Source organism: Molothrus ater, chromosome 1 (genome assembly GCF_012460135.2).
Source record: "Molothrus ater isolate BHLD 08-10-18 breed brown headed cowbird chromosome 1, BPBGC_Mater_1.1, whole genome shotgun sequence".
Lineage (NCBI taxonomy): Eukaryota > Metazoa > Chordata > Aves > Passeriformes > Icteridae > Molothrus > Molothrus ater.
Genome location: NC_050478.2, coordinates 64,196,869 through 64,223,979, shown reverse-complemented (window position 1 = coordinate 64,223,979; position 27,111 = coordinate 64,196,869). Strand labels below are relative to the sequence as shown.

At 46.9% G+C, this 27,111-nt stretch overlaps 2 protein-coding genes across 8 annotated transcripts in view; one reads left to right on the top strand and one right to left on the bottom strand.

Annotated features, from left to right (window-relative positions):
• ATXN1 (ataxin 1) overlaps positions 1 to 18,341 on the top strand; it is a 371,937-nt gene extending 353,596 nt beyond the window's left edge. For all 7 annotated transcript variants that reach the window (XM_054514234.1, XM_054514235.1, XM_036397890.2 and 4 more), the window contains 2 exons: positions 249 to 2,289; positions 9,747 to 18,341. In XM_054514234.1, the coding sequence (XP_054370209.1) occupies positions 409 to 2,289; positions 9,747 to 10,277 (2,412 nt within the window). In that variant the 5' untranslated portion in view covers positions 249 to 408 and the 3' untranslated portion in view covers positions 10,278 to 18,341. The remainder of the gene's footprint in view (positions 1 to 248; positions 2,290 to 9,746) is intronic.
• Positions 18,342 to 18,535: 194 nt separating this feature from the next.
• Positions 18,536 to 27,111, bottom strand: part of GMPR (guanosine monophosphate reductase) — a 41,796-nt gene continuing 33,220 nt past the window's right edge. The window contains exon 9 of the mRNA XM_036397962.2: positions 18,536 to 23,442. Coding sequence (XP_036253855.1) covers positions 23,262 to 23,442 — 181 coding nt within the window. The 3' untranslated portion in view covers positions 18,536 to 23,261. The remainder of the gene's footprint in view (positions 23,443 to 27,111) is intronic.

Genomic DNA, 27,111 nt, shown 5'->3' with positions numbered 1-27,111 from the left:
TGATATGCCTAAATTTTTTAATGTTTTCCTGATGCATTAGCAGACATGCCCAGGATTTTTCTGCTATTTACAGCATAGCTAGCTGTCTACTGCTCCTTGATGTGAGAGTGGCAATGCCTGACCATTTTTATTTTTTTTTCCCAGAGGTCTTTTTCCTATTTGCTGATTTAGGGGGTCTGCTTATTTGTTTTCATTTCTCATTGCTGACAATATGACTTCGGTCTCCCTTGCCCACCCTTTTGTTGCAGAATCCAGAGGAGCTGTCGGAGGATCGTGCTCACAGGGAGATGATTCCTCATGAAGTCACTGGATCCCCTGCAGAAATCAAATGTGACTTTCCATTTATCAGACTGAAATCAGAGCCAGCCAGACAGTGAAGCAAGCACAGTGGAGGGGGGACGGCGAAAGATGAAATCCAACCAAGAGCGGAGCAATGAATGCCTGCCACCTAAGAAGCGAGAAATCCCTGCCACCAGCCTGCCTTCAGAGGTGAAGCCGGTCCTGCCAAACGAAAACCACCGTGCAGATAACCTGGCATGGCTCCCCAGCACACCCAGTGGCCAGGGCTGCCTGGGGGGCCGGCACCGGCCCGGGGGCACCTCCTCAGTGGAGGCAGGCTTGCAGCAGGGTTTGCACAAGTCACTGTCTGCAGGGATGGACTATTCCCCGCCGAGCGCACCCAGGTCCGTTCCGGCCTCTACCACTCTTCCCACGGTGTACTCACCTGCCCTCTCCCAGTCAGGGACCCCCGTTTCCCCTGTGCAGTACACTCACCTGCAGCACACCTTCCAGTTTGTCGGGCCCCAGTACAGTGGATCGTACACCGGATTCATCCCCTCGCAGCTGATCTCCCCAACGGCCAATTCTGCGACCGGCGCCGTGGCGGCGGCCACCGCCGTTGCAACCACTCCATCCCAGCGCTCCCAGCTGGAGGCTTATTCCACTTTGCTGGCCAGCATGAGCGGCTTAAGCCAGCAGGGGCACAAAGTTGAGCCGCACCTGGTCAGGACGCCTGGACTGATCGCTGCTGGGTCTCCTCCGCCCACCCAGCAGAACCAGTACGTCCACATTTCCAGCTCTTCCCAGAGCACTGTCAGAAATGTCTCTCCTCCAACCATCCCAGTCCCCCTGCACCCACATCAGACAGTGATCCCGCACACCCTCACCCTTGGCCCTTCCTCCCAAGTGGTGGTGCAGTACACTGACTCGGGGGGCCACTTTGTCACCAGGGATGCCCCCAAGAAACCTGAGAGCAGCCGGCTGCAGGCGATGCAGGCCAAGGAGGTACTGAACGGCGAGATAGAGAAGAGCCGGAGGTACGGCATTTCGCCTTCTGCCGACATGGGTCTAGTCAAAGCAGGCAATAAACCAGCTCCCCATCACTATGAGACCAGGCACGTGGTGGTCCACTCGAGCCCTGCCGAGTACGGCGTGCGGGATTCCTCAGGTGTCCGAGCCTCTGTCATGGTGGTCCCCAACAGCAGCACGCCCACGGCAGACATGGAGGTGCAGCAGGCTGCCAACCGTGAGACCTCTCCTTCAGCCCTCAACGACAAGGGAAGTTTGCACTTAGGAAAGCCAACCCACCGGTCCTATGCCTTGTCTCCGCAGCAGGCTCTGGGCCATGAGGGGGTGAAGGCGGTGGCCACGCTGTCCCCTCACACCGTCATTCAGACCACCCACAGCGCCTCCGAGCAGCTCCCTGTGGGGCTGCCGGCGACAGCTTTCTACACCGGCACCCAGCCGCCGGTGATCGGCTACCTGAGCGGCCAGCAGCAAGCCATCGGCTACCCCGGCAGCCTGCCGCAGCACCTGGTGATCCCGGGCACACAGTCCCTGCTGATTCCAGTTGGCAGCGCGGACGTCGAGCCATCGGGAGTCACGCCCGCGATCGTCACGTCGTCTCCTCAGTTTGCAGCAGTGCCTCACACGTTCGTCACCACCGCCGTCCCCAAGAGCGAGAACTTCAGCGCGGAGCCCCTCACCACCCAGCCTGCCTACCAGGCCACCATGGTGCAGGCGCAGATCCACCTGCCCGTGGTGCAGTCCATCGCCTCCCCTGCCGCTGCGCCCCCCACGCTGCCCCCTTACTTCATGAAGGGGTCGATCATCCAGCTGGCCAACGGGGAGCTGAAGAAAGTGGAGGACTTGAAAACAGAAGACTTCATTCAGAGCGCGGAAATCAGCAATGACCTGAAAATAGACTCCAGCACTGTGGAGAGGATCGAAGACAGCCATAGCCCAGGCATCGCTGTCATACAGTTTGCCGTGGGGGAGCATCGAGCACAGGTAATGGCATTGCGTGATGGGCTGGGGGGGGTTGGACTGAGGTGCATGCTCTGGCCCCCCAGGCCACACCACAGCTCACTCGCTTTAGATCTACTTGGGCTTGGTTCTTCATCCATCTGTGGTTCAAACTGTAGACCAAAAATCATCCCACTCACTGTGCTGGGAGGAGCCATCAGGTCACACTGGTGATAGATGTAGACTCTTGGATATCAAATGGGTCTCTTTTATAGCTGGGGAACTCACAGGAAGACTTATGTGATTTTCATGGGTTTTGATTAAAATACCAGATAATATAAGGAGTATGAAAGGTTACATTTTTCATTTTGATAGGTGATTTTTACAATTCACACCTGAAGGGTCATGATAGAATCAGATCAAAACTGACCCTAAAGAGATAGGTTGGGCACAAGGCAGTGAATTTCCATGGCTTAAAAACTTGGAGCTGCCTGGTAATAATTCTCATGCACATAAGTTACTGAAATGCACTACAGAGTTTTTCTGAAGCTTTGCTTGAAGGTGGTTTTAACATTGCATGGCTCATGTAAACTCTGTGGTCAAATGCAATTTGGAAGGAAAAACTATCTAGGTGTCTGGGCAGGCTGTGCTTCTGACCTCTGCTTCTCTGTTTCCAAAGCAGGAAGAATACCTGTAACTTTCCAGAGGTGTTTTTAGGTTGAGAACAAGTGGATATTGATTTGAAAGTGTTGTCCTGATGCTTTTGATCCATTTTCTGAGCAATTCAGATTCTGTTGGTTGATGCTGAAAAGTTCAGATGTACTGTGTAGCATTTGGCTTCCTGGAGGTACTCAGTTTAGATAATCCTGCTGCAAATCTTTTTGTTTTGGTGTGAGTGCTGTGAACTCCACCATCTGCACCTTTGATGCTGCAGCCTCAGCACTGGCGAAGCAGAATGAGAGAGAAGGAGAATGAGAGGAACTGGGCACGGACACAGGTAGTAACACACCTCAGGCTGATGGTTTGGAGGAGAAAAGCAAACAGTGATGGTACTGAGGAGCAGATCACACAGAAAATGTCTTACAGTCTCAGCAGCCTGTGGCCTGTCCTTCCCCAGGTGTACACACACGATGAATCACTACATGTGGCATGTCCTCCTTCTCAAGTCAAACAGGCAGATTCCCTGTGTGGGTTTGTTCATGCATGTGCCTGCATCTGCACAGCTGATTGAAGTCGAGCCTCTCATGCTTCCAGTATAGAGACTCGATTTTTTTCCCCACTGCTTAACTGTATTTTGGTGCATCTCAGGTTAGAGGAACTGTCCTTGGATAAAGACCAGTTACTATCATTTGCCACGGTGCCTTGAATAATGAGATTTCAAAACTAGCAATCTCCACTCTGCAATTTTCATCTTGCACACATTTCTCTGCCTGCAGCCAGGCCATCGGTGTCTGCACAGAAGAAGGGGTACAAATGAGCAGATAGCGTTTGTGTCATGTTTCGGTCACAGCCCTGTCAAGGCAGGCAATGGACTGCGGTCCTGGGAAGAGCTGCTCTTTTGCAGGGGGTGGAGTGCCATCCTCTGGCAGAAAGGGAGCAAGTCCGAGGCTCTACAAATCCAGGGCCTGGCACACGGGTCTCACCCAGCAGAGTGTCACCTTACAGAGAAGCCTATCGGGAGCAGGCTGACATCATCGCAGCCGAAATACTCCCCAGCTGTGTTTCCCACCAGGGATGCTTCCAGAATGGACGGCAAGTCACGTAGAGATATGATTAGAAATGAGAGTTTAATTTAGGTTTCCTGCAGATTCCAGGACTTGGGTCTCTTCCCAGATCAGCTGTGTCCCTGCCTAGCAGGGACTACTGCTGGTTTTCCTTTGCTTTGGGGAGCGGGGAGAGAGAGAGAGAGAGCGGGTGCATTTCTACATGCTTGAAGTCTCTGACCTCACCCTTGGCCTGCCGTGGTGCTCTGGAAGTATTCAGCCTTATTTTCAGGTGTGCAGCAGTCATTACTCCTTAGAAGATGGCCTGTATGAAGAGGCTTAGTCTTCTCTCTGAAAGAGCAGTATTTTGTCAAGCCACTCTGAGCACTAGCACTGTGGTGCTGCCGTGCTGAAATAGAGCTCTTGACTCTGGAGTGCAGGGGGATAGAGCTGTGTGTGTAGTGCAGCTTCACAAAGTATTTCATTACAATTGACTTTCACTTGCATACGTGCTTCTGCAGGGAGAGAGCTTTTCGAGTGGTATTACCAAGGGAGTGTAACTTGTAAGTGCGTGCCATACAGAAATAGGGTTGTTATCATTAGCTTTGGCTCACTTACTTACTTCTCCCAGGGATCGCTGGGAAGTCATTATAATATTGATGAATCTGTATTTTCAAGCTCTGTCCAAACACTAGCTAATTTTCTCACCAGTTGAAGGACAGAGGTAGGAGGTTATTTTCAGCTGAGCATATACCACTGTCATGTAAACAGGGCAGCTACTCTTGTGTCGTGTCACTGCCAGCCCACAGGTGGCCCTCCCCAGCACAGCACCTAGGCAGAAAGGGGTCATCTTCCCTGCTTTTCCAGTCCTCCAGTCACCTAGAAAATCCATCCCTCTTCCAGGTATGGAAACCTAGAGGAAAATCAACACACCTGAAGGCCTTAGTAACTGAAATAAATGAACTAACTGTCTTTACCCCTGGAGGGATGCTAGGTTTCCATTTCACAGCATCCCAGCTCTGGATTAACAAGTCAAGTAAGCATCAACTGGGCCAGAACATAAAGTCCAGCTGCTGCTCCTGTGCATTCAAGGTGCCTAGAAGACAAGACCCATGGATCTACATCTCTTTGGAATACCATATATTATTTTTGTAATAAGAATTTCACCATGATTATGTATTATAGAATTATATAATTCTAATTATGTGTTATAGAATTTCATCACCTGTCTATCCTTTTGCTGCCAGGAGAATACAGAAGCCAGTAATTCACCTCCCTTGATGTTGAGGTCAAAGCACACAGGCTATGCAAAATGAGTTCTCTGAAATGCTACACTTCAGTTCCTAATAATTTCTAAAGTATAGATTAAATGGAAAAGATGAACATGCAGTTCTTAATTTCCCTTTTTTTTAAAAAAAAACCCCAGCAAAACCAAACCGGAATCAACACCACTAGAGATGGGAAAGTCCCATTAGAGTATGCAGTTATTAGCTCTAACTAGTTTAGTTTAGTGCATATGATTTTAGACCATCATCTAGTTCAGTTTTCCCCTTACATCTTTCAATGCACACACAAATGGTTACTTTTTCTTTGAGCTCCCCTTTTCATTATCCTTGTCACCATAACAGACACAGAAAGAGATGTTGACTCAGTTCACCACTGCAGATGGAGATCTCTGCCAGCCTTCCCCTCATGTGATCTCTGTGTCCTCTGGTCACAGGACAGTAAGTCCTTTTGTCTGCAAGTGATGGGTGGCTGTGGTCTGTCCTCACGTTCCTGAGCTCTGGGAGTGCAGCAGATGACAGAGCTCATGTGATGAAGGCGGCAGCCTGTGGTCTGCTGGACGAGAGGCGGCTTCTCTTGGGAAATGACGGCATTGCGTGACTGCAGGGAGCAGCAGGCAGCCCCTGACGTTCCAGCCCTGCCTGCCTCTGCCATAGAACAGGGGACTGAACTGGGGTAGATGCAGCCCTGGGGGATGCCCAGGCAGAGCATGTTCTGGAGAGTGGTTCCATGGCATGAGGTGCTGCCTACAGCCCCAGAAATCTCTCACAGGAAATCCACTCTTGTGAGGGCATCGGAGTGCAGGGAGAACAGTAGAAGTCCTGAAGTTTCTGACTAGGGGAGGTTGTGTGGGAGCAGGGCACTGCAGAGGCTTCTCTCTGTGAGAAGGAGAGCTTCTATTCTGTGAATCCACCCAGTTGTTTTTTGAGCCCGAGGAGCCTTTCAGCACCCAAAGCAAGGCCTTCCATGGAGAGCTCTGCTGCTTAATTGCACATTGTTTCCAGAACTGCTTCCTTCTCTTTGTTTCCAACCTGCCACTCCTAGTTTCATCACATTTTAATAGCATTATGGAGAAAAACACTTAATTGGAAAATGCATGTTTACATTTAGTAAAATATTGTTCACATGAACCACTTTCATTAGGCACCTTTTGCTTTCGTGCTTGTTATTTTGGTTGCAGCAGCGAGGCCCAAAACTAAAGTTGTGTTTCTCAATGATGGGAAGGGTGTTTCCTGGGCATCAGATCTTCCAGCCTCTAGTATAAGTATTTCTGCTCCAGCTGGGATTTCTTAAGCTGTCTTAAGCCTGTCTTGCCTACTGAGTTTGGCTGAGAAATAAAATTTACAAAGAGTTATAGAAAGTTTCAGTTTTCAGTGGCTGCACTGAAGAGTTTCAGCTGCTTTCACTAGTCAGTGTTAACAAATAGAAATATAAATATAGCTTGCAATGGAGCCTCAGTATGCTTTGAGAGGAGCCAACATGTTTGTTTCTTACTTTATCCTCTTAGTAGTAGGTAGGAAAGTTCCAAATTTCCTTCTGTCCTATAATAATTGTGGCAAAATACTGGGGGGGTGGAGGGAAGCTTTTAAAATAAGGGGGTTTGTCTTTTAATGCAGTGGTCAGAAAAAAATTTGTGAGGGTGTTTTTACTGAACTTTCACACTACAAAGTTCTTAAACTTGTTTTTAGAGGATGGTTGCCTCAAATCCCTCCTTAGCTGAATCCAGAAGCAGACAGCTAAAACAGGGCTTGATAATCCATGAGGGAACTTCCCCATTTCAAATCAAAAGTGGTACATGCACAGTGTGACCAGATTGTGGGGATTCTAGCATTCCACCATCTTTGGTATTATTCATGATCACCACCACCAATTCTGGTATGTGTTTCAGTGATCAACCCTTCAGGCAAGTGTTTTGGATACTACATTTAAAAAAAAAAAGCATAATGTGTGGTGGAAATGTGTTGACATCACAAGGAGCTTGTGTGTTGGTGAGGATGATGCACACAACCAAGTATGATTCTCACAGATACAAATAGCTTCTGACAGGGATGGAAAAGTAGAAAAGGAAAGAAAAAAAATGCAGCAGGCAAGCAGGAAGAAAGAAAGATGTGAGAAAAAGCAATATAAAGGAGAAAGCTGTGTCCACCAGATGATCCATGCTTGGAGACAGCCTACAGTTCTTGTGCAGACAGCAGCTTCCATGTAAGTCCATGGGAGATTCTGGATACTCATTACTTCTCCTGATTAGACTCCAGATAAACTGAGATGCATATGTGTAGAATAGGATCCCAAGCTCTGGGGAAATATTTCTGCAAATCCTCGTGCTGGAGTGTTTTTATCCAGTGACATGAAGGGCTGGGACTTTCATGGTTACCTCACCCCAGTTTCTCCATAGTTCAGAGCTTAAACCAGGGCTCAGGTCAGGTCCCTTTCCACTACTGCAGTGTGTGTAGTTTGACTGTTGGCAAATAGTTCTGATTGGAAAAAGGTTTAGCATGACAAAAATTGATGTAGTATCTTACACTTCTAAACTGCTCCTTTTGAAATTCCTTGTACAGTGGCTTACTGAGTTGGGCAGGTGGAGTGGCAGGATAATGGATGTAGTGTTATCCACTGGCCTAGTTGCAGAAGTGCATAGCATATATTTATAGACTCAATTAGGTTTTTCCAACAGAATCAACCCTCCATAAACAGCAGTTTATGGCTGCTAGTGCATGGCATGCATATAGTCAGAGACACTGTCAACATCTGGTGGGAATCATTGGTTTCCTGCTTCTGGAGCATCTATCTCTGAGCTGTCAGACATTCCTGAGCAAGTCTTCTTGTCCAAAAGGTCTGTGGAGCTGGTGGGGTGTGAAGGGCACTACCAGGGGCCCTGCTTGCAGGGAGAGCAGCTGTGGGGGTGGCGCTGCTAGCAGGGATGGGGCAGGGCTGCTGGGGGCTGTGCTTCCATAGAGCCCAGCCTCTTCTGTGAGACAGACCGTGCAACTCCATCCCAAGGCTCACACTTAACATTATAAACAGATGTATTGGAACTCTGGAGTGCAGTGTGCATCTCAAACTGCTTCTGTGTCAAAATGCATTTTTAATGGTGCAAAGCCATGCTGGGTGTGACAGAATTACTCGTTCCAGGGGTGAGAGGTGGTTTCACAAGCCTGCTGTGATCTTCCTTTTAAGTGAGTCTGTGGCCCTGGAGAGGGAAGACTCTCCAGGCAGCTGGTGCAGTCTGTGGCTGCTGAATGGCTCAGAAATGAGGTGAGCACATGTATTCAGGTGATCTCCTACCCTTTTGCCCCTACCAAATTAAGGTTACACCATCAGAGTGGGATTGTGCCCTCATGCCTGAGAAGAGCTCCAGAGGACATGAGGCCTGTGGGAGCAGAGCAGTGGGTATCTGTCTCCAGCACAAGCCAGCCTCTTACAGTCGCAGACCTCACTGATGTGACAGGCAGCAGTTAAAAACACGTGCCAAGTTTTGAAGAAGTATTAGTCAGAATTTCCTGCTATCTTTGTAGTGGGCTGGGGAAGGGGGGGTGTCAGCCCCATGGGTTGAGAATCACATGAGTCCACATCAAGTGTTTGAGCCTGCAGTGAGTGCTGGACTGCTACCACGTGCAAAGATAAGTGGGTATTTTATCATGGTTTTATCAGGTGTTTTTTATCATGCTGGGACCTCAAGGCCCAGCATTTGCAAGGTCAGGGAGCAGGAGGCACCTGCTGTTGGTCTGTTCTGGCCATGGCAGCTCCCCATAAGATGGTTAGGTAGGATTCCTAACCAGATGTGTCTTTAAAGTGGGGTAAAGCAGAGGGAAAGGGGAACCACAGGAGGAGGAAAGATGACCACCTCCTTGAGGAAGTGCAGGAGATAAACTCTGCAGCAGAGTGGAAGATCAGGTGTGAGAAGGGAAGAAACTGGACTGGTAACAGACTGCTGAGGGAAGGCAGGCTCTCACTTGCTGCTCTTAATGGCTACAACTTTGTGTGTGCTCGTGGCCTTCCCCTGGCAATCAGAGTACCTTCACCCTTTCACACTGCTCAGTGAGTGCTTGTTCGGACAGAGGTCAGGATGACATTCCTGTGATCACTTAGGAAATCATATATCAGAACTGAGAGCTTCTCTTGAGCCATCCTCTGGTTGGAAAAGATCTTTAGATTTAAATTACAGTTCTAGGTACCACAAGGGGATGGTAGGAAACAGTTGGCTGACACTGCAGCTGTTTGAACTCATTTGCCTGTCTGAGTGGCTGGATAAAGGTAACACTTGATTCCTGCTGAAGTTTGTTCTACGAAATACTGAGCTCAGAGAAAGTATTAAGAGCTGGGTGACAAGGGCTGGCGTGAACTCTGGTGACCAATATTCTGATTTTGCAGAAACTGAACATCGCCTTTGCAATTCCAGCTTTATCCCTCTCCCCTGTGACAAGCGCTGCACATGTGTGAGGGCTCATGGAGTGATCTCATGCTCTCCCCTCTCTCTCCCTCTGTCTTCCTGTGTTGTCCCATCTCTTTTTGCAGGTCAGCGTGGAAGTCTTGGTAGAATACCCTTTTTTTGTATTTGGACAAGGCTGGTCATCGTGCTGCCCTGAAAGAACCAACCAGCTCTTTGATTTGCCATGCTCCAAACTCTCAGTGGGGGACGTCTGCATATCGCTCACACTCAAGAACCTGAAGAACGGCTCTATTAAAAAGGGCCAGCCCATGGACTCAGCTAGTATCTTACTGAAGCATTCAAAGAATGACAGTCTAGCTGGAAGTAGACACAGGTATGCGGAGCAGGAAAACGGGATTAATCAGGGAAGCGCACAGATGTTAGCTGAGAATGGTGAACTGAAGTTTCCGGACAAAATAGGATTGCCTGCAGCACCTTTGCTCACCAAAACAGAACCCAGCAAGCCCCCAGCAACAAGGAAGAGGAGGTGGTCAGCCCCCGAAACACGAAAACTAGAGAAATCAGAAGAGGAGCCACCTTTGACTCTTCCCAAGCCTTCTTTTATTCCTCAGGAGGTTAAGATTTGCATTGAAGGTCGATCCAATGTAGGAAAGTAAAAGTTGTTTGGGGAAAGGAAATTAGGCTATCCCTTGTCATTTTTATCCAGATTACTGTACTGTAGACTAAATAACCCAGTATTTACATGTTATCATCTTATTTTAGGTTTATGTTATAACCTTGTTGTTATAGTTGCAGCTGGTATTATGCAGGAGACTGGTGCATATGTTTTTCCACAAGTGTTTGTCAGTGACTAGGTTTATCGAGAGCTACAGAAGGGGCAGTATCTGCTTCACACACCCTTAGTGGAAATGAATGTGTTGTCATGGCTCCTGTTTTCTAACACCTCGTGTAGGACAGGGTCCAGCTGTGATTTTGTTTTCTTTTCATCGCTTTGTGTTTGTTTTGTTGTTCTGGTTCCTGTTCTAGTTTTTTTGGGGGGAGGTGAGGAGAAGGGAACTGTAGCAGAGGTGTGTGTCAAACATGGGGTGCGTGTGCGTGTGTGTGTGATTGTGGGTGCATGCCAGCCCCCAGGGCAGGACAGCTGCTCTCTGGCGGGTCGGTGATGAGGTTTCCGCACCCCAGGTGGATGCTGAGGAAACAACCAACCCTTGGGTGTGTTACTGAAAAGGATTAGACAGTCTCTGATGTTTTCAACAACAAGCCAACTCTTACTCAAGGCTCTGCTATACATATATATATATATATATATATGTGTGTGTGTGTATATATATATATATATATATATATATATATGTATATATATTTGTGTGTGTGTATATGTATATATATATTTTTCCCCCATGGGGTCTGACTGCACTGATTTTTATTCCTAAAGCAAACTGCCACACCACATTTCCTTTCTGCTTGCTAGTGCAGTTCCATTGCCCAGAGTCAGCGACGGCGGGGCTGTCCAGAGCCTCGACCACAGGGTTTCCCTTGAGGGAGGGGGGTGGGTGGGTGTTTACGTGTGCGTGGGTGTGCCTGGGTGTGCGTGGGTGTGCGAGGAGGCCTCTGGCTCTGCGGATGTGCCTGGCTCAGGCTCACTCCTGTTTCTGTGCAGTGTTAGACAAATCGACCGGGTTACGCCATTGACATTTGCTTCCACGAGGTAGGCGCAGACTGCCCCTTTGAGATCACAGGCATCCATCGTTTGCAGTTAGGTTGCAAATCTTTGTCTTTAACTCTAGTACTGGTTTTAGTTCTTGGTTATGGACAACCGGTGCCACTTCTTTCAAATTGCGGTGTGTGACACAGGAATCCGCTGTTGAAGATGAACCTAGAATGTCTTTAAGCACTTAAAATGCTGTTCACACTTTATTGCTGAGCATCCTGGTCTAACACTCAGTACGTACTGTATATCACTTTAATCTGCTCGGAAAGCAACAACAACAAACAAACAAATCTCTTCAACACTGTAACTACATGCAACTATGTAAAGTTTTCTCACAGGCAAGATGCTGAAAGTTTTAATGTGGTTTCAAAGGGATGAATGTGAATTATTGAACTAGTATGTGACAGTCATTGTCCACAAAGGACTACTTAATAGGAGGCACTTTTTAAACTTTAATGCTTGAGAAAGAGTTAAAGGCATATGCGAGCTGACATAATAAAAAAAAAAAAAAAAGAGAAAGGAAAAAGGAAAGAGGAAAAATCATTGTCCAGTGTTTTTGAAAAAGATGGACTTTAAAGAATCTTGCAATTTGCACATCTTGAGTTTATCATTTGTGTGGTATTCCTGCAGTTTTTACCTAATAATGTTGTGGGGTGGGGGGGGTCTGAAAGAGCATAAACAAATGTAGCAATTACTCACTAACCTGCCTACGCTCTAGGCCATTTCATAGGGTTACGTTCCTTTCAGAGTTCATTTTTGGTCTTTCTACCTTATCGGCCACACAGAACCAGGTCCTACCGGGACACCTCTGAGAATTTTTCTTCAGACTTGCTGAGAGAGTTTTCCAGAAAAAAAACCATTTCTATAAGTAAGCAAGGTGTTTGTTTGTTTTGAAAACAAACCTATTGTTATTTTATTGTTTTTATTATTATTATTATTATTTGTTATTTTAATTGCATCATTTTCCATTGGAAAGGCGACATTTCAGGAGTTTGGTACAAACCAAGTAGGAGCGGGGGGATTCACGCGTTCAGTCTTTTCTTTCCCCAGGTAGGGCCGGATCCTCTGAGGTGCTGTGCACCCAACCTCCTGCACGAGCCTCGGGGAGGTGCAGCACGAAGTGTGTCGGGGCTGAGTGCTAAAGCATGTCGCTGCTTCTTGGAAGATCCCAGTGGGATTGCAGTGGGATTGCACTCGGGCCCTCTGTGAGCAAGCGTTCGTGTCGTCATTTTTGGTTGGCGAGTTCACATCCTTCAGGTAGTTTTGAAGAAGCTGTACTCATAGGGAGAACAGGAAATCAAAGTCCGTCATTAGAAACACAGTAACCTAAAGTGAACAAATTTATTTAAAGTCTTGTTTTCCCTCTCCCCTGAAATACAGTGCTTTTCTTTGAGAGAAGAAATGTTAACCCCAAACCCCATCTTTGACTCTTGTTACTTGTTACTTGAAATTTAGCTCACACCAGACCTAATTGTTTTTATACCATATTCTGGGGTGCACCAAAAAGTTGAAATATGTTTAAAATAGCTTGAAACTTTTTTTGAATTTCCTTGAATTTTATTAACCTCTCGGCAGGCTACCAAATAGCTGAGTGGGTTTCTTCTCACAATCACACAGCTTAGTTAGTGCTTATTTGTTAATATTTCTGCTCAGAGAAGTTGCTTAATCTTCCATATACTCTGCTCAGGGCACTTGCAATTTATTGTTTCGTTTTGTTTCCTGTTTTTTTTTAAGCTTTGATGGTAAAGGAATAGAAAGAATTACAGATTTTAGTTCACAGTCTTACCACTATTTCTGTACTTCACGTCTACTTAGAAAAAAAGAAATCTCAAGTAAAACCATACGCATACACATTTGTGGTCAATAAGGAAGCAGGGGCTATTAAACTGACTGGATCTATTCAACTAACACTAAAAAAAATAATAATAAAAAAATACATTTGGAGCAATAGGAATGTATTAGTTATGTGCTTGTATTTCAGACTGAGGAATTCTGAAATAACTGGTTCTTTCCAAACAATTGTCCCCTTCCATGCTTTAGCTTTTGTAGGATGTGCAATACCTTACGTGCCAACTTAGACTCACCTGTGTGGTGTTAGCTAGATCTCATACCCACTTCTGATTTCCCCTGGTTTTGTCTCTTCTGAATTCTTTCTTTCTACCTTTCTCCCTGCCCCCCCTCCCCCCCCTTAATAAGTCCCTCCCTGTCCTCCCCCCTCCAAAAACCCACACCATATTAAGGGTATAAGATTCCTTGCCCCGGAAAACATGAACCCATTTTGTATTTGTTGTTTAAAGAGATCCAGGAAGAAAAAAAAAAAAAGCAAAAAAAGAGATGTATTCATGTCTACATGGCATCCAGGCAGAAGGTGGCACTCACCATATGCCGAGTGCCACCTTCTGCCTGGGCACACGCACACAGGAGCTGGCTCCCACCGGGGCCAAGTCCTTTGCAAGGCAGGGCTTTGCCTTTCCCTCTGGCACTGAGCATCCCTTGTGGTGCAGCCCCAGGCCTGGGAGTGCCATGGATCCCCAGGGCAGGTGCAAAACACCACTTGCAAGCACGGGGATGCTGAGGTGAAGCCGAAGGAGGAGGCTCTGCCCCTGCTCTGCGTGCGGCCGCTTTGCAATAGTAACTAAGAGCGGTTTCTTTTTGTCTGTTTGTTCCTTTCCTTTTGTAGCAGGCCTCTTTAGTACACAACGAAATGCATACAATCACCAAGAAATTAGTCAGGGCAAAGAAAAATAAAACAAGAACCTCTTTATAGGGATTTCTTAAAAAAAATCTACTTGTCTGTCTGTCTATCTGTCTATCTATCTATCTATCTATCTGTCTATCTATCTATCTATCTATCTGTCTATCTATATATCTCTATATATACAGTGACTGTTCCTTATAGCGTCTAACTTAGGCATTGTTTCAGTTTGTCTGGGCCACATCATGGGGAATTTGAGTTTGATGTCACTTACCTCGAGTCCTCTGGTCAAGACCCGAATTGGAGTCGCTGTTGACCTATTTTACCATTTTGTACCTTGCCCTTAGACTTGCTTTCCCTCAAAGATGCAGACCTCGGGAGGAGGGGAGGGACACATGTTCCTTTTTTCATTCCTTTAATTCCTTTGTCCCACTGTCGCTTCGTCCCACCTGTCGTTCTCGTCATTTTCTCAGCATGGGGAAGTGACATCACTACTCTTGTTTCCCTTAAATCAAGGAACATTTAGAAACCTTTCACACCTTTTACTCAGGGATGGGGCTGGTGTATGTGTGGTACACTGATGTGACCAGAAGCAGCACTTTTACTGCTCCGGAGTAGGGATGAACAATGTTACAGACAAGTTTGGATTTCCTGCATCTCATGGTTTAAACTTTGTAGATCTCATTTAGATTGCAATACAAAAGCAGCAGGCTCAGCATGAACTGTAGCTGTTGGTTATCATGAAAATACACTCTCTGCAGAGATTTATATTACTTTAAAGTGTGTTGCCAGTAGTAAAAAGGAAATGGTGAAATTCTGTTAATTCTTGCAACTGCTTAAAAAAAAAAAAAGCCTGTGTCAAGGAGAGCGAATTCCCAATCTTTTTAAACACTAATAGTGTTGTTTCAGAATGGCTCTTGGTGCAATGCTCTGCATGTCATGGGACCCAGTTCTGCAAACGCTTATATGTGTGTCCATAGGAGGTCTGGGCTGGCCAGCAAAGGCTGCTCAGGGGCTTGCTGTAAAGCACATGTATAAATCTTTGTGGAACTGAAGCGTGGTTCAATCAGGGCCGGATCCTGACCTTTGTTGGGGTTGACCAGGGCAGAAGCCTTGGGCAGGTGGAGGGGATTTGGCCCATTGAAACACTTTCTGCTGTCCCAGAAATTTGACAAATGGCAGAATGAGATATGCACTCGTACAGTTTCCATTTCTTCCCTCCCCATCATCACAGGTAGCAGCAGAGTCCACTGTGAGCTCTGGCCAGTGTTGATGTGAAAAGCAAGGGGAACATGCCACCAGAGTGGAGGCAGTAATTTCCTTTTCTCTGGTTTTTCCAACCCTCCCACTCTCCCAAATCCTGTAATACATAGCAAAATGAGAATTTGTTGATGCAGATATGCATATGTGCACACACACCCCCAGGCAGAAGTGTCTGTTTGCACACAAAGAAGTTATGTGTGCATTTTTTTTTATGTGTATGCCTACATGTCCACTTGATTCCCTGTCCTGAGGACAGCCTTGCTTTGTGCCCATAGGGAAATTCCAAACGCGTTGCACACCTCTACTCCAGAGTTCAATTTCTTTTACATAGACGACCTCGCTTCAGATGTGTTACCTTTACTGATAGGATCTTTTCTTGTAGCACTATACCTTGTGGGAATATTTTTTGATGTAAACCTAATTTGAGAAGCTTATTAAAAATAGAAACTTTTTTTGAAGCACTCACATTGAGGAGTACAGGTAATGTTTTAAAAAATTGCACAAAAGAAAAATGAATGTTGGAATGATTCATTCAGTGTTTGAAAAAGAGATGGCTCTGTTTGAACAGTGAGTTTCATACCTTGTTTGTAAAAAAAAAGTTTTTAAATACAAAAGCAGAGAAAGGTTGAAAGTTACATGTTTTTTGTATATAGAAAATGTCATGTCTAGATGATCTGATTTGTATTGGCTCTGGCCAGGAAGAATTATTACTTAAAAGGCTCTTAAAGAACAACTGCTTAATTTTCTGTTCATATTATATGGGTCCCGTTTCTGGGGAATGGAGTCATGCTGTTAATTCCTGTGCTGAAAATACACCTTGGAGCAGCAATTCCTGAGTGCAGCTACCAGGCACTTCGAAGGGTGGCTAATGTGCAAAATAAGAGTCTCCCTCTCCAGTTGTATTTTGGCTTTAAGTCTCTTCCGCCTGCGCTGAGGGAGCCCCTGGCAGCCCAGAGGTCAAGGCTGGTTCCGAGGGAGACTTGGCCGTGCCCTGGGTTGGCCCAGGTGTGGGGACCCTGCTGGTGCTGGCAGCCCTTGGGTTGAGAGCTGCTGCCGGCTGAGCACAACCTGTGTAGTTTCCACCTGAGGCCTTTTGGTCCCATTTTTTTCTCTCTCTGGGGATGCTGTTCCACTTTTTTTCAGCACTTCCTGGTCCAGATGAAATCCAAAGAGTACAACCCTGAGCTAGAAGTGCTTGTAACAAGGTATCCTTGCCCAGCACTAGCAGCAGAATGGTACCTGAGGTGACCCAGCCCTCCAGCCCCAGTCACTGCCCCTTTCTCCCACCGCTGCTGCCAGAGCGCCAGGAGCAGCTGGTCACACGGTTCCAGTGACGGTCTTGACCAATGGCAAGACTGATGTTTTTCAGAAGCCAAAAGGAGAGGATCCTGAAGCAGTTTCTGAAGAGAGGACCCTTTTCCTGTCCAAAGATTGAGCTGGGCAGCTGGGAGCTGGTGGCAGGGTGGAGAGGGCAAAGTTTCCAGCTGTTCCCATCCCCCTCCCCGGAGGTGACCCTATCTTTGGCTCCCACGGGCACAGGGGATCGGAACGCTCGCCCTGTGCAAGTGACCCCCGGGCACTCAGAAACCAGCCCCAGTTGTGTCACGGTGAAGTGCATTCAGCCAACAGGTAGTATTTATACAATAACCGTCTCTAAGGGTTCCGTAGGTTTTTTCTTGTTGTTAGCTGAAAGGACGCAAGTCTTCCACTGAGGATTTTTTGGAGGCTTCATCCAAGGTTGTTTCTTTTTTGTTAGTTTCTATTTTGAGCAGTTAAAGCTCCTGTGCCCTTTCCCTCGACCACGCAGTAGGTGTGCATTGGAAGTGTTGTTTGCAGCGAGCGGAGTCACTTGTTGAAGCTGTCCTTGCTGTACTACGAGACTGGTGATGGGCAGAAACTTCAGGGCCCAGATCCTCAGCCAGGGTGGAGCCAGGGTGGGACCACTGGCTCTGCCGGCAGTGCGGGTCTGCCCCTTCACACCTGCTGGTGAGGGGATTCCACCCTGGCATTTGCTTTAAAAGTCCAGGGCCCAGGTACTCTCTCGTTGAACAAGCTCTGCAGAATTCTTGTTCCAGTCCACCGGGTTTGGATCTGGGAAGCTGAGGGCAAAAATGGGCCGGGGGTGGCCGCAGGTGGCTCGGATGGCCAGGTGCTTCGCGAAGTTACTAATCTGGTAAGGCATAGATGCAACTCTTCACGACAGTCAGCTAATGTTGAAACTCACTAATGTATGTATTTGCTCCTTTTTTTTTTTTTTAATAATGTATTAACTTGTTGAACACTGTTCTTTTCACAGTGTTACAAAAGTGGGGGTGGGGGAATTTCCCAACCTTTTTCAGTTTGGGTGAGCTACTGAAATCCATTTTGTACTAGCTATGTCACCGCTCCCGGCAGCAGCTGGCAGCGGCGCTTGGCCGAGCCGGGGTCAGGTCCAGCCATTAGACATCAGTAGTTTTTAAAGTAATTTTTTTTTAATTGTCTAGTATTACTAATGAGGGTTGTTGCAAATCACACTTCCAGTGTAGTTCCTAGTGGAGGCCCAGTAAAAGGGATATCGCAGCTTTGTGTTGGGGAGAAATTGAGCTGACATGGCCAGTACAAAGGAGAAAATAGGGAGGGAATAACGTTTTGCACCTTATTGAAAAGAGGAGAAGATTTTAAGTGCATACAGACATAGTTAAGAGCTTTTATTGTGACAGGAGAACTTTTTTCCATATGCGTGCATACTCTCTGTAATTCCAGTGTAAAATATTGTACTTGCACTAGCTTTTTTAAAACAAATATTAAAAAAAATGGAAGAATTCATATTCTATTTTCTAATGGTGGTGTGTCTATTTGTAGGATACACTCGCGTCTGTTTATTGAATTTTATGGTCCCTTTCTTTGATGGTGCTTGCAGGTTTTCTAGGTAGAAATTATTTCATTATTATAATAAAACAATGTTTGATTCAAAATTTGAACAAAATTGTTTTAAAGAAATTGTCTGTATACCAGTACAAGTTTATTGTTTCAGTATACTCGTACTAATAAAATAACAGTGCCAATTGCAAATGTGTGTTTTGTCTTTTATGACTGAATGGGAGAGAGCTTTCCTAGGGACATAATTTGCCCAGTTTAATTCCCTGCCCAGTCGTCCCCCAGCCCTGCCCAGGCAATGCATTTGAGAGCATTGGCTTTTACTTGTGATGATGCCCAGAGGTGGCCTGTAGCCTCCCACCTGTGGCAATAAAACGCTCTGCAGCCCATCAGGGTGAAGCTCTTTATTGAATAACAAAAACTTGGGAGCAGTTGGGATGATTGGGCAGCACACACGGGGATGCCACAGCAGAGGGAAGCGGGGCAGCATCTCATCACCATCTCAGCAGGGCTGAGCAGGGCAGCAAAACACTGAAAGCCCAGCAGCTTTTTGGCCAATGACACAGAAGTGCTTCACAGTTATCACAGGCAACGCCAGGGAGTCCTGGACTCCAAACTGATTTATGTATGAAAACTTTAGCCAGCAAACACTGTGTCAAATAAATGTGTCAAATAAATGTTGGGGAGGGCTTGCTTAAGCATCAGGTGACCACCAATGAAGCTAAGGCTGCAGGGGGTGGCCTGTCCTGAGTGCAGAGCTGTGCCAGCATCTACTCAAGACATGCTTCAACCCCGCTGCCCCTGGCAGCTCCCAGCCCGCAGGGAAGGGCTGGCCCTCTCCCACCTGCTGGCCTTGGCTGCTGCAGAGGGAAAACCCCCGTTCTTGAGCCCTGGCATTTTCGCCCCCACTTCTCTTCTACACAAGGCCAAATCTGGCACTGGCTTCAAAAGCCCTCCTGGCTCCAAAAGAGAATTTTTGGTGTAAAACTGGTATTAGCAACTAAACAGCACCATCCCCTAGTAGGGGATGTGAGATGGTGATGGATAGACACTGTACATACAGTGGCAGAAAGCTGCAGCAACAAGTCTGTCACAAGAGTGGAGTTCAACAGGTATAAAGTAGGGAGTGCTTGGTTCAGAAAAGCTTCAAACTGTCATCATGTCCTTGACTGAAAGCACCTGTCCCAACACAGTGGGGCTTGGCCAACAGCTGCCACACTTCTTATCCCCATCCTTTCTACCCCTGCTATTGACTAGCTTAAAGAAGAGACAGGCACATTTTATATGGGAAAAGCTCCCCCAAAGGCAAACAGAGGCTTCTTCTGATCCTGCCTTTTAACTCTCCGTATTTACAGGGTGTCCCCATCCTACATTCAACCCCACCATGCCCTGAGGGAGAAGAAAGTGGCACCAAAGCACAGCCAAAGCTCCTGCCCCATTGGCTGTTCCAATGAGCAGATGGGAATGTGTTTCTCTCGGAGAATGGAGACCTTGGTGGCTTGTTTTGCATCTGTCAGGATGCTGGCTCAAGCCCACCCCTTTAGCAATTGGTCACACCTACAAGGAGGTGTCCACTTGCACAGTGCACTCCTTGCAGAGGAGTCACTGGGGAGTGCACAAGGCCTGCTCCTGTGCCGAGCCCTTCCCTCCCAAGGAGAGTTCTGGTAACCAGGCTCTATGGGCAGGAGCCCACCCTGCAAAATGTGCTCCAGCAAGTCAACCCAAGAGCAGCACTGGGAGTGCCAGGGGTGTTAGAGGTGTCCTTATGTTTCAAGAAGCCACAGGCAGACATGCTCAGCAGGGATTGCTTAATGACAAAATGTTGCCCTTTTCAGCATCCCCACTTGTAGGTCTTTGGTATGTTAAACTGCACCTCTGTGGATCCAGTGGGAACCTCAACACTGCTCTTGGGAGCTCAACAAATGCCTGGCTGGAGGAAGCAGGCATGGCATGGCCCTGGCCTACAGTACAGGCTGTCACACTCACAGCATTCCTCTGGACCAGGATGGGGTTGGAGTGTAGGATTAAAGAAGACCTGGTTATGCAGAATGACTTAACATTAAGCATTATTAAGCACTTAAAAGATTTCGTTTCCCACAAAAGGACACCAAGTAACAAAAAACCCAGTTAGATGTGCAGGTGAGGTAGATCTACAAATGGCACATGGCATTTGTCAGTGGTTGTGGTCTTGACTTGGACCATCCTGCCAGACAAAGCGTGTTCCTCGCTCCCTCTGCCTCTGTTCCTTATGAGAGTGGCAGCAGGCTTGAGCAGGGTACAGGACCTGGAGCTAAGTGAAGATCAGGGCAAAAACTGCAGCACAGGAATAGGTGTTAAAGGGGACTCCATTGCCTTTTTTTTTTTTTTTTTGTATTTTCCAGCCTGTCTCAGAGCTGCACATATACAGTGTCAGTGGTAAGCACTGACATAGCTAAGGGTCATTCCTGAACAAAATTCACATATAACTGGGTGAGATGCAGACAGGCCACCAGTTCAGACTTTCTGCATCTCATTTCTCTCTCCTGCTCACTTTTGGAGAGGAGAAAATGAAAGAAAACATGTTGCTTATCAAAACAGAGGTAAGACCTGCTATTCAGAAAACCAAATACCCAACATCAAAACTTTATCAATCACCATTCATGGCATCAAATGTCATTCACAGACTGAGGAATTCTGGGGACAGCTTAAGAATAGCTTGTCCCTCTCCTATTAGTCACTGATCAGAGTTATGTGCAGGAGGAGAAGGAAAGGAGGTGGAAGAGTGGCCCCATTTGCCACACTTGTAGAGAGGCAGCCTCCCCTTGCCCCCAGCACCTGCCCTTTGGAAAAGCAACTGTTCTGAGGCCATCATGAAGCTGCTTGGTTTGGTGTGCGCATGATCTTTTAAAAAAATGTTTACAAATATATATATTTTCTTATATGCATATGTATTTCTTAAATTCCACTTAGAAATGTAGCTAAAAAAGTAGAAAAGCGCTAGTGAGAGTGGGCATGAGACCAGCAGAGTGCTGCACTTCCCACATGTGAAGGCACCAGTGTGGAGACACACCTGTGGTCAGGCCTGGGCTGTGGTGGTCCAACCCTCCTCCTGACAGAGGTGTTCATTTGCTTCCCCTCTACATCACATAAGTAGAGAACAATGCTGTCCCACAGCTGAACTGATGCAGAGAGGTTACACTGCCCTGCTCTGGGCCTAGTGCAGCTGAGAGCAGTAGGTGGCCCATGGCGCCTTTCTGTGGTGGAGAAGCCTTGCATTCTCTTAACATGATGCTTCCAGGCTGGAGGGAACAGAGATCAGGGCCTGGATTCACAGGGCCTGCTTCTCTTCTGCATTGACATTCCTTTATGATATGTGGGCAAGACAAATGGTCCTTGCAGCCAGCACAAGCATAACCTGTGCTCGCATCAAGGCCCTTGTTCTTTTCCAAAGCAGAGGAAGAGGTCATCCCAGAATTAAGAAGTACATCCTACATGTTAAATGAAGACATTTAAAATACCAGGCAATTTAGAAGATACCCTCTGCTTTTTCTAATGTGCACAACACACTGAAAAATCACCAGGGATCAGCTTGTGGCCTGGATTTGTTTCTCAGCATGGTTAACTGTACCAGTCCTTGTGATTGGCTTTTTGAGCAGTCCAGCATATGAGTTTAATTCTAGAGTTTCTCTTTGCTATTCCTTTTCCTACAGATCACTTTTTTGCTTTTCAAAGGAAGCCTGCCTCTTTCCACAGATGTCTACAGGAGGGGAAAGTAAGACTCTGAAGTACTGAAGTAACATCAGCTGCATTATGATCTCAGCAGCAGTTTAAAGTAAGTGGCCAAGCATTATTAATTCATTGGTGCAGACTTTTACATCATTTATCATATCAAGCTACTGTGGTATTCATGTGGATGCAATGTGTATTTCCAAAGAAATTTTCATTGTGATTTATCAATTAATTATCAGGCCATTACACTTTGTCGAGGTGTTACCAAGAGTCTAAAACATTCACTACTGCCTTTAGAGCAAATGCTTTAACTCCATCTCAGCCTGACAGTGTCTTGCAATCAACCAGGCTGCTCTGCCAAAAGCTCTCTCTTGCTTTACATGATGTCAAGGACTGCAAAGCAGTGGTACCACATAACCAGAAGGCAATTTGATCCCTCTGGCCTCCTCCACCTGGCCACAGACAATGCACTGCACAGCGTTTTTACATCTTTGCTAAATGGATGTGAGCAGGCAAGGGAACAGGGAGGGCTACAAAGAATTGTCCCCCCATGTCAGGCTTACAGTTGCTGACTTTCAGTGTCTTAAAAACCTGTTCCCAGAGAGCAGGTAAAAGCAGGAACCCAGGTAATTCAATAACTGCACTTATGATAAAGCAGGCAAGCTCTGAAAAGTGGTCACCTGAATGATCTCCTCAGATGGGGGCAGGGGGGCCAGCACAGTTTTGCTACATTCAGTGCCTGCTTCTCTGAAGGGGCAAGTCCATTGAACAGGGAGGTTTAAGAAAGAACAGCAACATCAGCCCTGTGAACTGAAAGTGACAGAGATCTGGTGTTTTTAGCATCACATGTCAGCAGCAGCCAGGCCTCATCTACCATCCACCTCTGGCAGCTGTGCCATATCATCCGTTCTTTAGCCAGAAAAAAGATGAAGAGAATTTGAGGGTTTTTTTCTCCATGTAATTCCTTGCATCTTTTTCTCTCCCAGCCTGCAATTTCTGAAAGGTGCACTGCCAGAAAGTGGTGGTAGCTGACAGGTCAGTCTTAGAAAAGGGAATGTGTGAATGTGTGCAGGCGTTAACAGCCATGTCTGTACAAGCCAATTCCTTGTTAACTGAGGTTTCAGCAGCTATTTATCAGAGGGGGAAAAAAAACAGGTGAAGAAATGATTAAAAAATAAAATAGGCACAACGATAAAAGATGAGGCAATTGCATTTTGAATCAATAGCATTGTGTTAATAGCATGACCTTCCCCTTCCAAATCCCAGCCATAGCCAATGGCTATGACACTGCTGTTCTGAGAGAGAGAGGGAAGTTTGCCACTAACACAACATGGAGGAGAAAGCAAAGGAAGAGAGCAGCCCTTCCTGCTCTTCTTCTCCAGCCCTTTCCAGCCCCCCAGGCCTAGGCTAGGAGAAGACCTCGTTGTGCTGCTGGGTGACCCGGATAAACGTCGTTCTCTTGCTCAGTTCCTTGAGTTTGGCAGCTCCCACGTAGGTGCAGGTGGAGCGCAGCCCCCCGAGGATGTCCAGGATGGTGTGTTCCACATCCCCTTTGTATGGTACCTCCACAGTCTTGCCCTCTGAAGCCCTGGAGAAGAGATCAGTCACTGCATTCATATGCATGCAAAACATGAGTGTGTTTAATGGAGAATTGTGGCACTTAACTCTGCAGGCTGCAGTTTACAAACGTGCCCCCAGCTTTACTGCTTGCTGCTGCTTGGTGCTCTCAAGCACTGAAACGCCTCAGCTCCACTCACCACCAACAATGAGAAGTAGAAGCAGACAGATCTTGTAGATGCTCCAATATCCCATGAGTTTATTTACAGATCTGCCCCCTTCTCCCCCTCTACCATCTGCCTACAAGCAAGTGGAACTTCCAGCTTTATTGAAAAGTAAATTTGACTGTGAGAGCTGCAAGCTTTAAAGTGTAAGGAATGGCCAGACTCAAAGAGAGAAATGTTGGAGCTGGTTCTCAGCAGGCACCACCCAGCACAGCTCTACAGAGGCTTCATGGCCCTTGGGCTCTGTCCCATGTTACTGATCAGACACAGATGGAAGTGCTCTGGCTGTCTCCTACCAGTGTGATTCTCCAGAGCTCACAGAGAGAGAGAGTGGGAAACCTGTTACAGAAACCTGCTGCACAGCTGTCCCTTGAAGCTAAAAGGTAATCTAGCACAATTCAGTGCCAGGCAAAAAGGCCAGAAAAATACCAGTGTTGTGAATACTGTCAAGTGCTGGTGCATGCCAGCACAGACTACACTGTTCCCAAAAAGCACCTCTGAAGAGTTACATGATGGAAGAATCCAGGCAAATAACTTCCACTCCTCCTCCAGCTTTCTCCAGCCCCATGTTCAGCAATCCCTCCTGTAGCAGAGACCCTTAATCAGCTGATCAGTGGCATCAGCAGCTGATCCCACTACACTTTAGAGTAAGCTTGTTCTGCCTGGCACACTGGCTCTTCTGGGAAGGCAAGCCTTGGGAAGGGAGGGTCTAAGACAGATGTGGGAGAAAAGAGGAGATGCTTTCCTTCTGCCCTACAAAATGGAGGCAGAAATCATGGCAGCAGTCTGCCGTCATTCTAGATGTGGCTTTATTTGCTTCTTCCTTAAAAGTTTCCAGGGGATAGTACAAGAAAGGGCATGCCTGTTTGTAGGCTCCATTTGTGAATCATTAACAACAGCAACAGCTGCTACGTGGAGGTACTTCAGTGTGAGCCTGGCTATATTTCATCCTGTTAGTTTAAATGCGAAGTCACAGCCCTAGGGAGACAATAAAGGCAAAGTGTGGATATGCCATGTGAGTAAGGATTAATCTCCCTATATCTGATGAGTAATTGACTCTTTCTTAAAACTCTTAAAACACTGCAGTGAGTGGCCAGTGGAAGATGGATGTGCCACTGGCATCTTGCAGACTGCACAGGGCTTAGGGGTCTGTTGTATGACCTGTGATGCTGGGAGTTCCCAGGCTTTTATTTTAAGCTCCAGTGCCAGAAGGAGAAGGCTGGACCCACGAAACGACACTCATGCCACTGTTCCTGGCTTTTGGCCGTGCTCATCTCTTCCAGTCAAAGTTGGGAGGTTGAGCTCAGGCTCCAGGGAGCTTCCTGCAAGATTGTCAGAGACAGTGCCATGTCTGGGATTTGCAGAAACCAGTGCAAATGCTATCACGTCCTGCCACCTGAAGAGCCCTGCGTGCTGTCCTGGGCAAGGAGTGCAGGGTTTACTGCAGTCGTGCATGGCCGCCCATTCAGTTCATGCATGAGAGGTCAATTACCTGATGCACGAATGCACCATCAGTAAATGTAAATTCCCTGTTAATTCATGCTTAAGCATCCTGTGGGTCATAAGCTGCACATTGCTCCTATGAGCACGAGTGCATGGTGGTCCTTATTTCAGTGAAAAAATACAGAAATGGGTGATGGTTACAGCCACTGCCCCTGGGAGAGATCCCTGCAGTGGCTACAATGGTGTTAGGAAGCTGAAGCCTGTGCGTTGCCACTTCAGGCTTTGGAGACCAAGATATTCAAAAGTGGTCAACATCTAATGACACAGTCCCAAAGCTCTGACAGCTAAACACTTGCTATTGCTCCTCCAGTGTCAGCTGGTGGGATGTCCTGTTGATCAAGGAGTAATCTGTAGACATCATACTGGGGAAAACACACTAGAAGAGAGGTGTGAGATTAGCTCCACAGCCTTGTCCACAGGGATAAGGGGATGAAGTTTCTCATGAATATATACTCAAGCTGTGCTAACATTGACCCGAATAGTCTTGCCCCCAGAGGAAAGGGGTGTTTAAGAGATAACATGTTGCTCAGAGCGAGCTGAGGAGTCATCTGGTTCCCAGGGAAGCGTGGGTGGAATTTCACTACATGTATGCACACACCAGTGCACTATTAATTGCTGTAGTCTGGCCCAGGGGTGGGATCTGTATCCATATGGCCATACAACCAAATGTTAACCCCTTTAACACAGTGCTCAAGATGGAGGAGAGACATTTAGTAAGTGAACTGCTACAGTATTAATCCCTGGTGGCTGGTCCACAGGGAGGAAAAATGGAGTTTTTAACTTATGTACATTAAGACTGTGATGATCAAAGAGTTCGTATTGGACTAACCTTCTAAGAGCTCCCCAATACGTGCTTTCTCAAGGAGTGACGTATAGGCCGTAAATTACTGGGCTTGCTGTGCTCTTGTGTGACTGCCAGATTAGTTCATGTATGAGCACTGAATAAATTAATGCACAAGTGCCCAATTAATTCATGCATGAATAGCCAGTAATTTCTGCATAAGCATCCAATCAGTTCATGCATGCATGCCCAAATTATTTATGTCCAAACACCCTGTTAGTACATTCATGAGTGCCCAATGTGATGAGCACCCAGCTGACTTGTACCAGCAACCACATGGGTGCTGTGCTGGGCAAAGACAATAGGGTTCAGGTGACATGGGGGGCCGGTGTGACCTGTGTGGGATAAGGCCAGGGCCTGCATCATTCCAGAGATGTTCCAAAAATGGTGTGAGCCACCAAACTTTCAGCAAGTCAGAAGAGCACATGACACCTCTCCTCAAGTGTATTTATGAAACAGCAATGGCCACTGGGAGAGGAGACACACCTGGACACACCTGAGGAGACGTGCAGTGCACTCCCAAAGGGAGTGTAGTCCCCGTGTGACTCATGCTAGAAAAGGGACAGCTGTAAAGGAACTGTGTCCTCAGCTATAAAGGAACTGAGTCCTGTGGACAGCCCTTAGTGTTGGCAACACACCAGTGTTTTAGTTACTGCCAAGCTGTGGTTACTGCAAGTCAAGGACTTTCCTCTTCCTCACACCACCCCACCAGCAAGTAGGCTGGGGGGCACAAGAAGCTGGGACAGGACACAGCCAGGACAGCTGACCCAAACTGACCAAAGGGACACTCCATACCATATGGCAACAGGCTCAGTATATAAACTAGGGGGGAAAGCTGGCTGGGGCCACTGCCCAGGAACTGGCTGGGCATTGGTTGGCGAGTGGTGTATAAAAATTGTGTATAACTGTTTTGTATATTATTATTGCTGTTGTTATTATTCCTTCCCTTTCTGTCCTACTAAACTGTCTTTATCTCAAGCCATGAATTTTGCTGGTTTTTTTTCCCAATTCTGTCTCCCATCGCACCGGGGGGTGGAGTGAGCGAGTGCCTGCGTGGTGTTTACTGCCTGCTGGGATAAACCATGACAATGGATTACACGGGCTGTCACAAAAGCTGGCACACTTGGCAGAG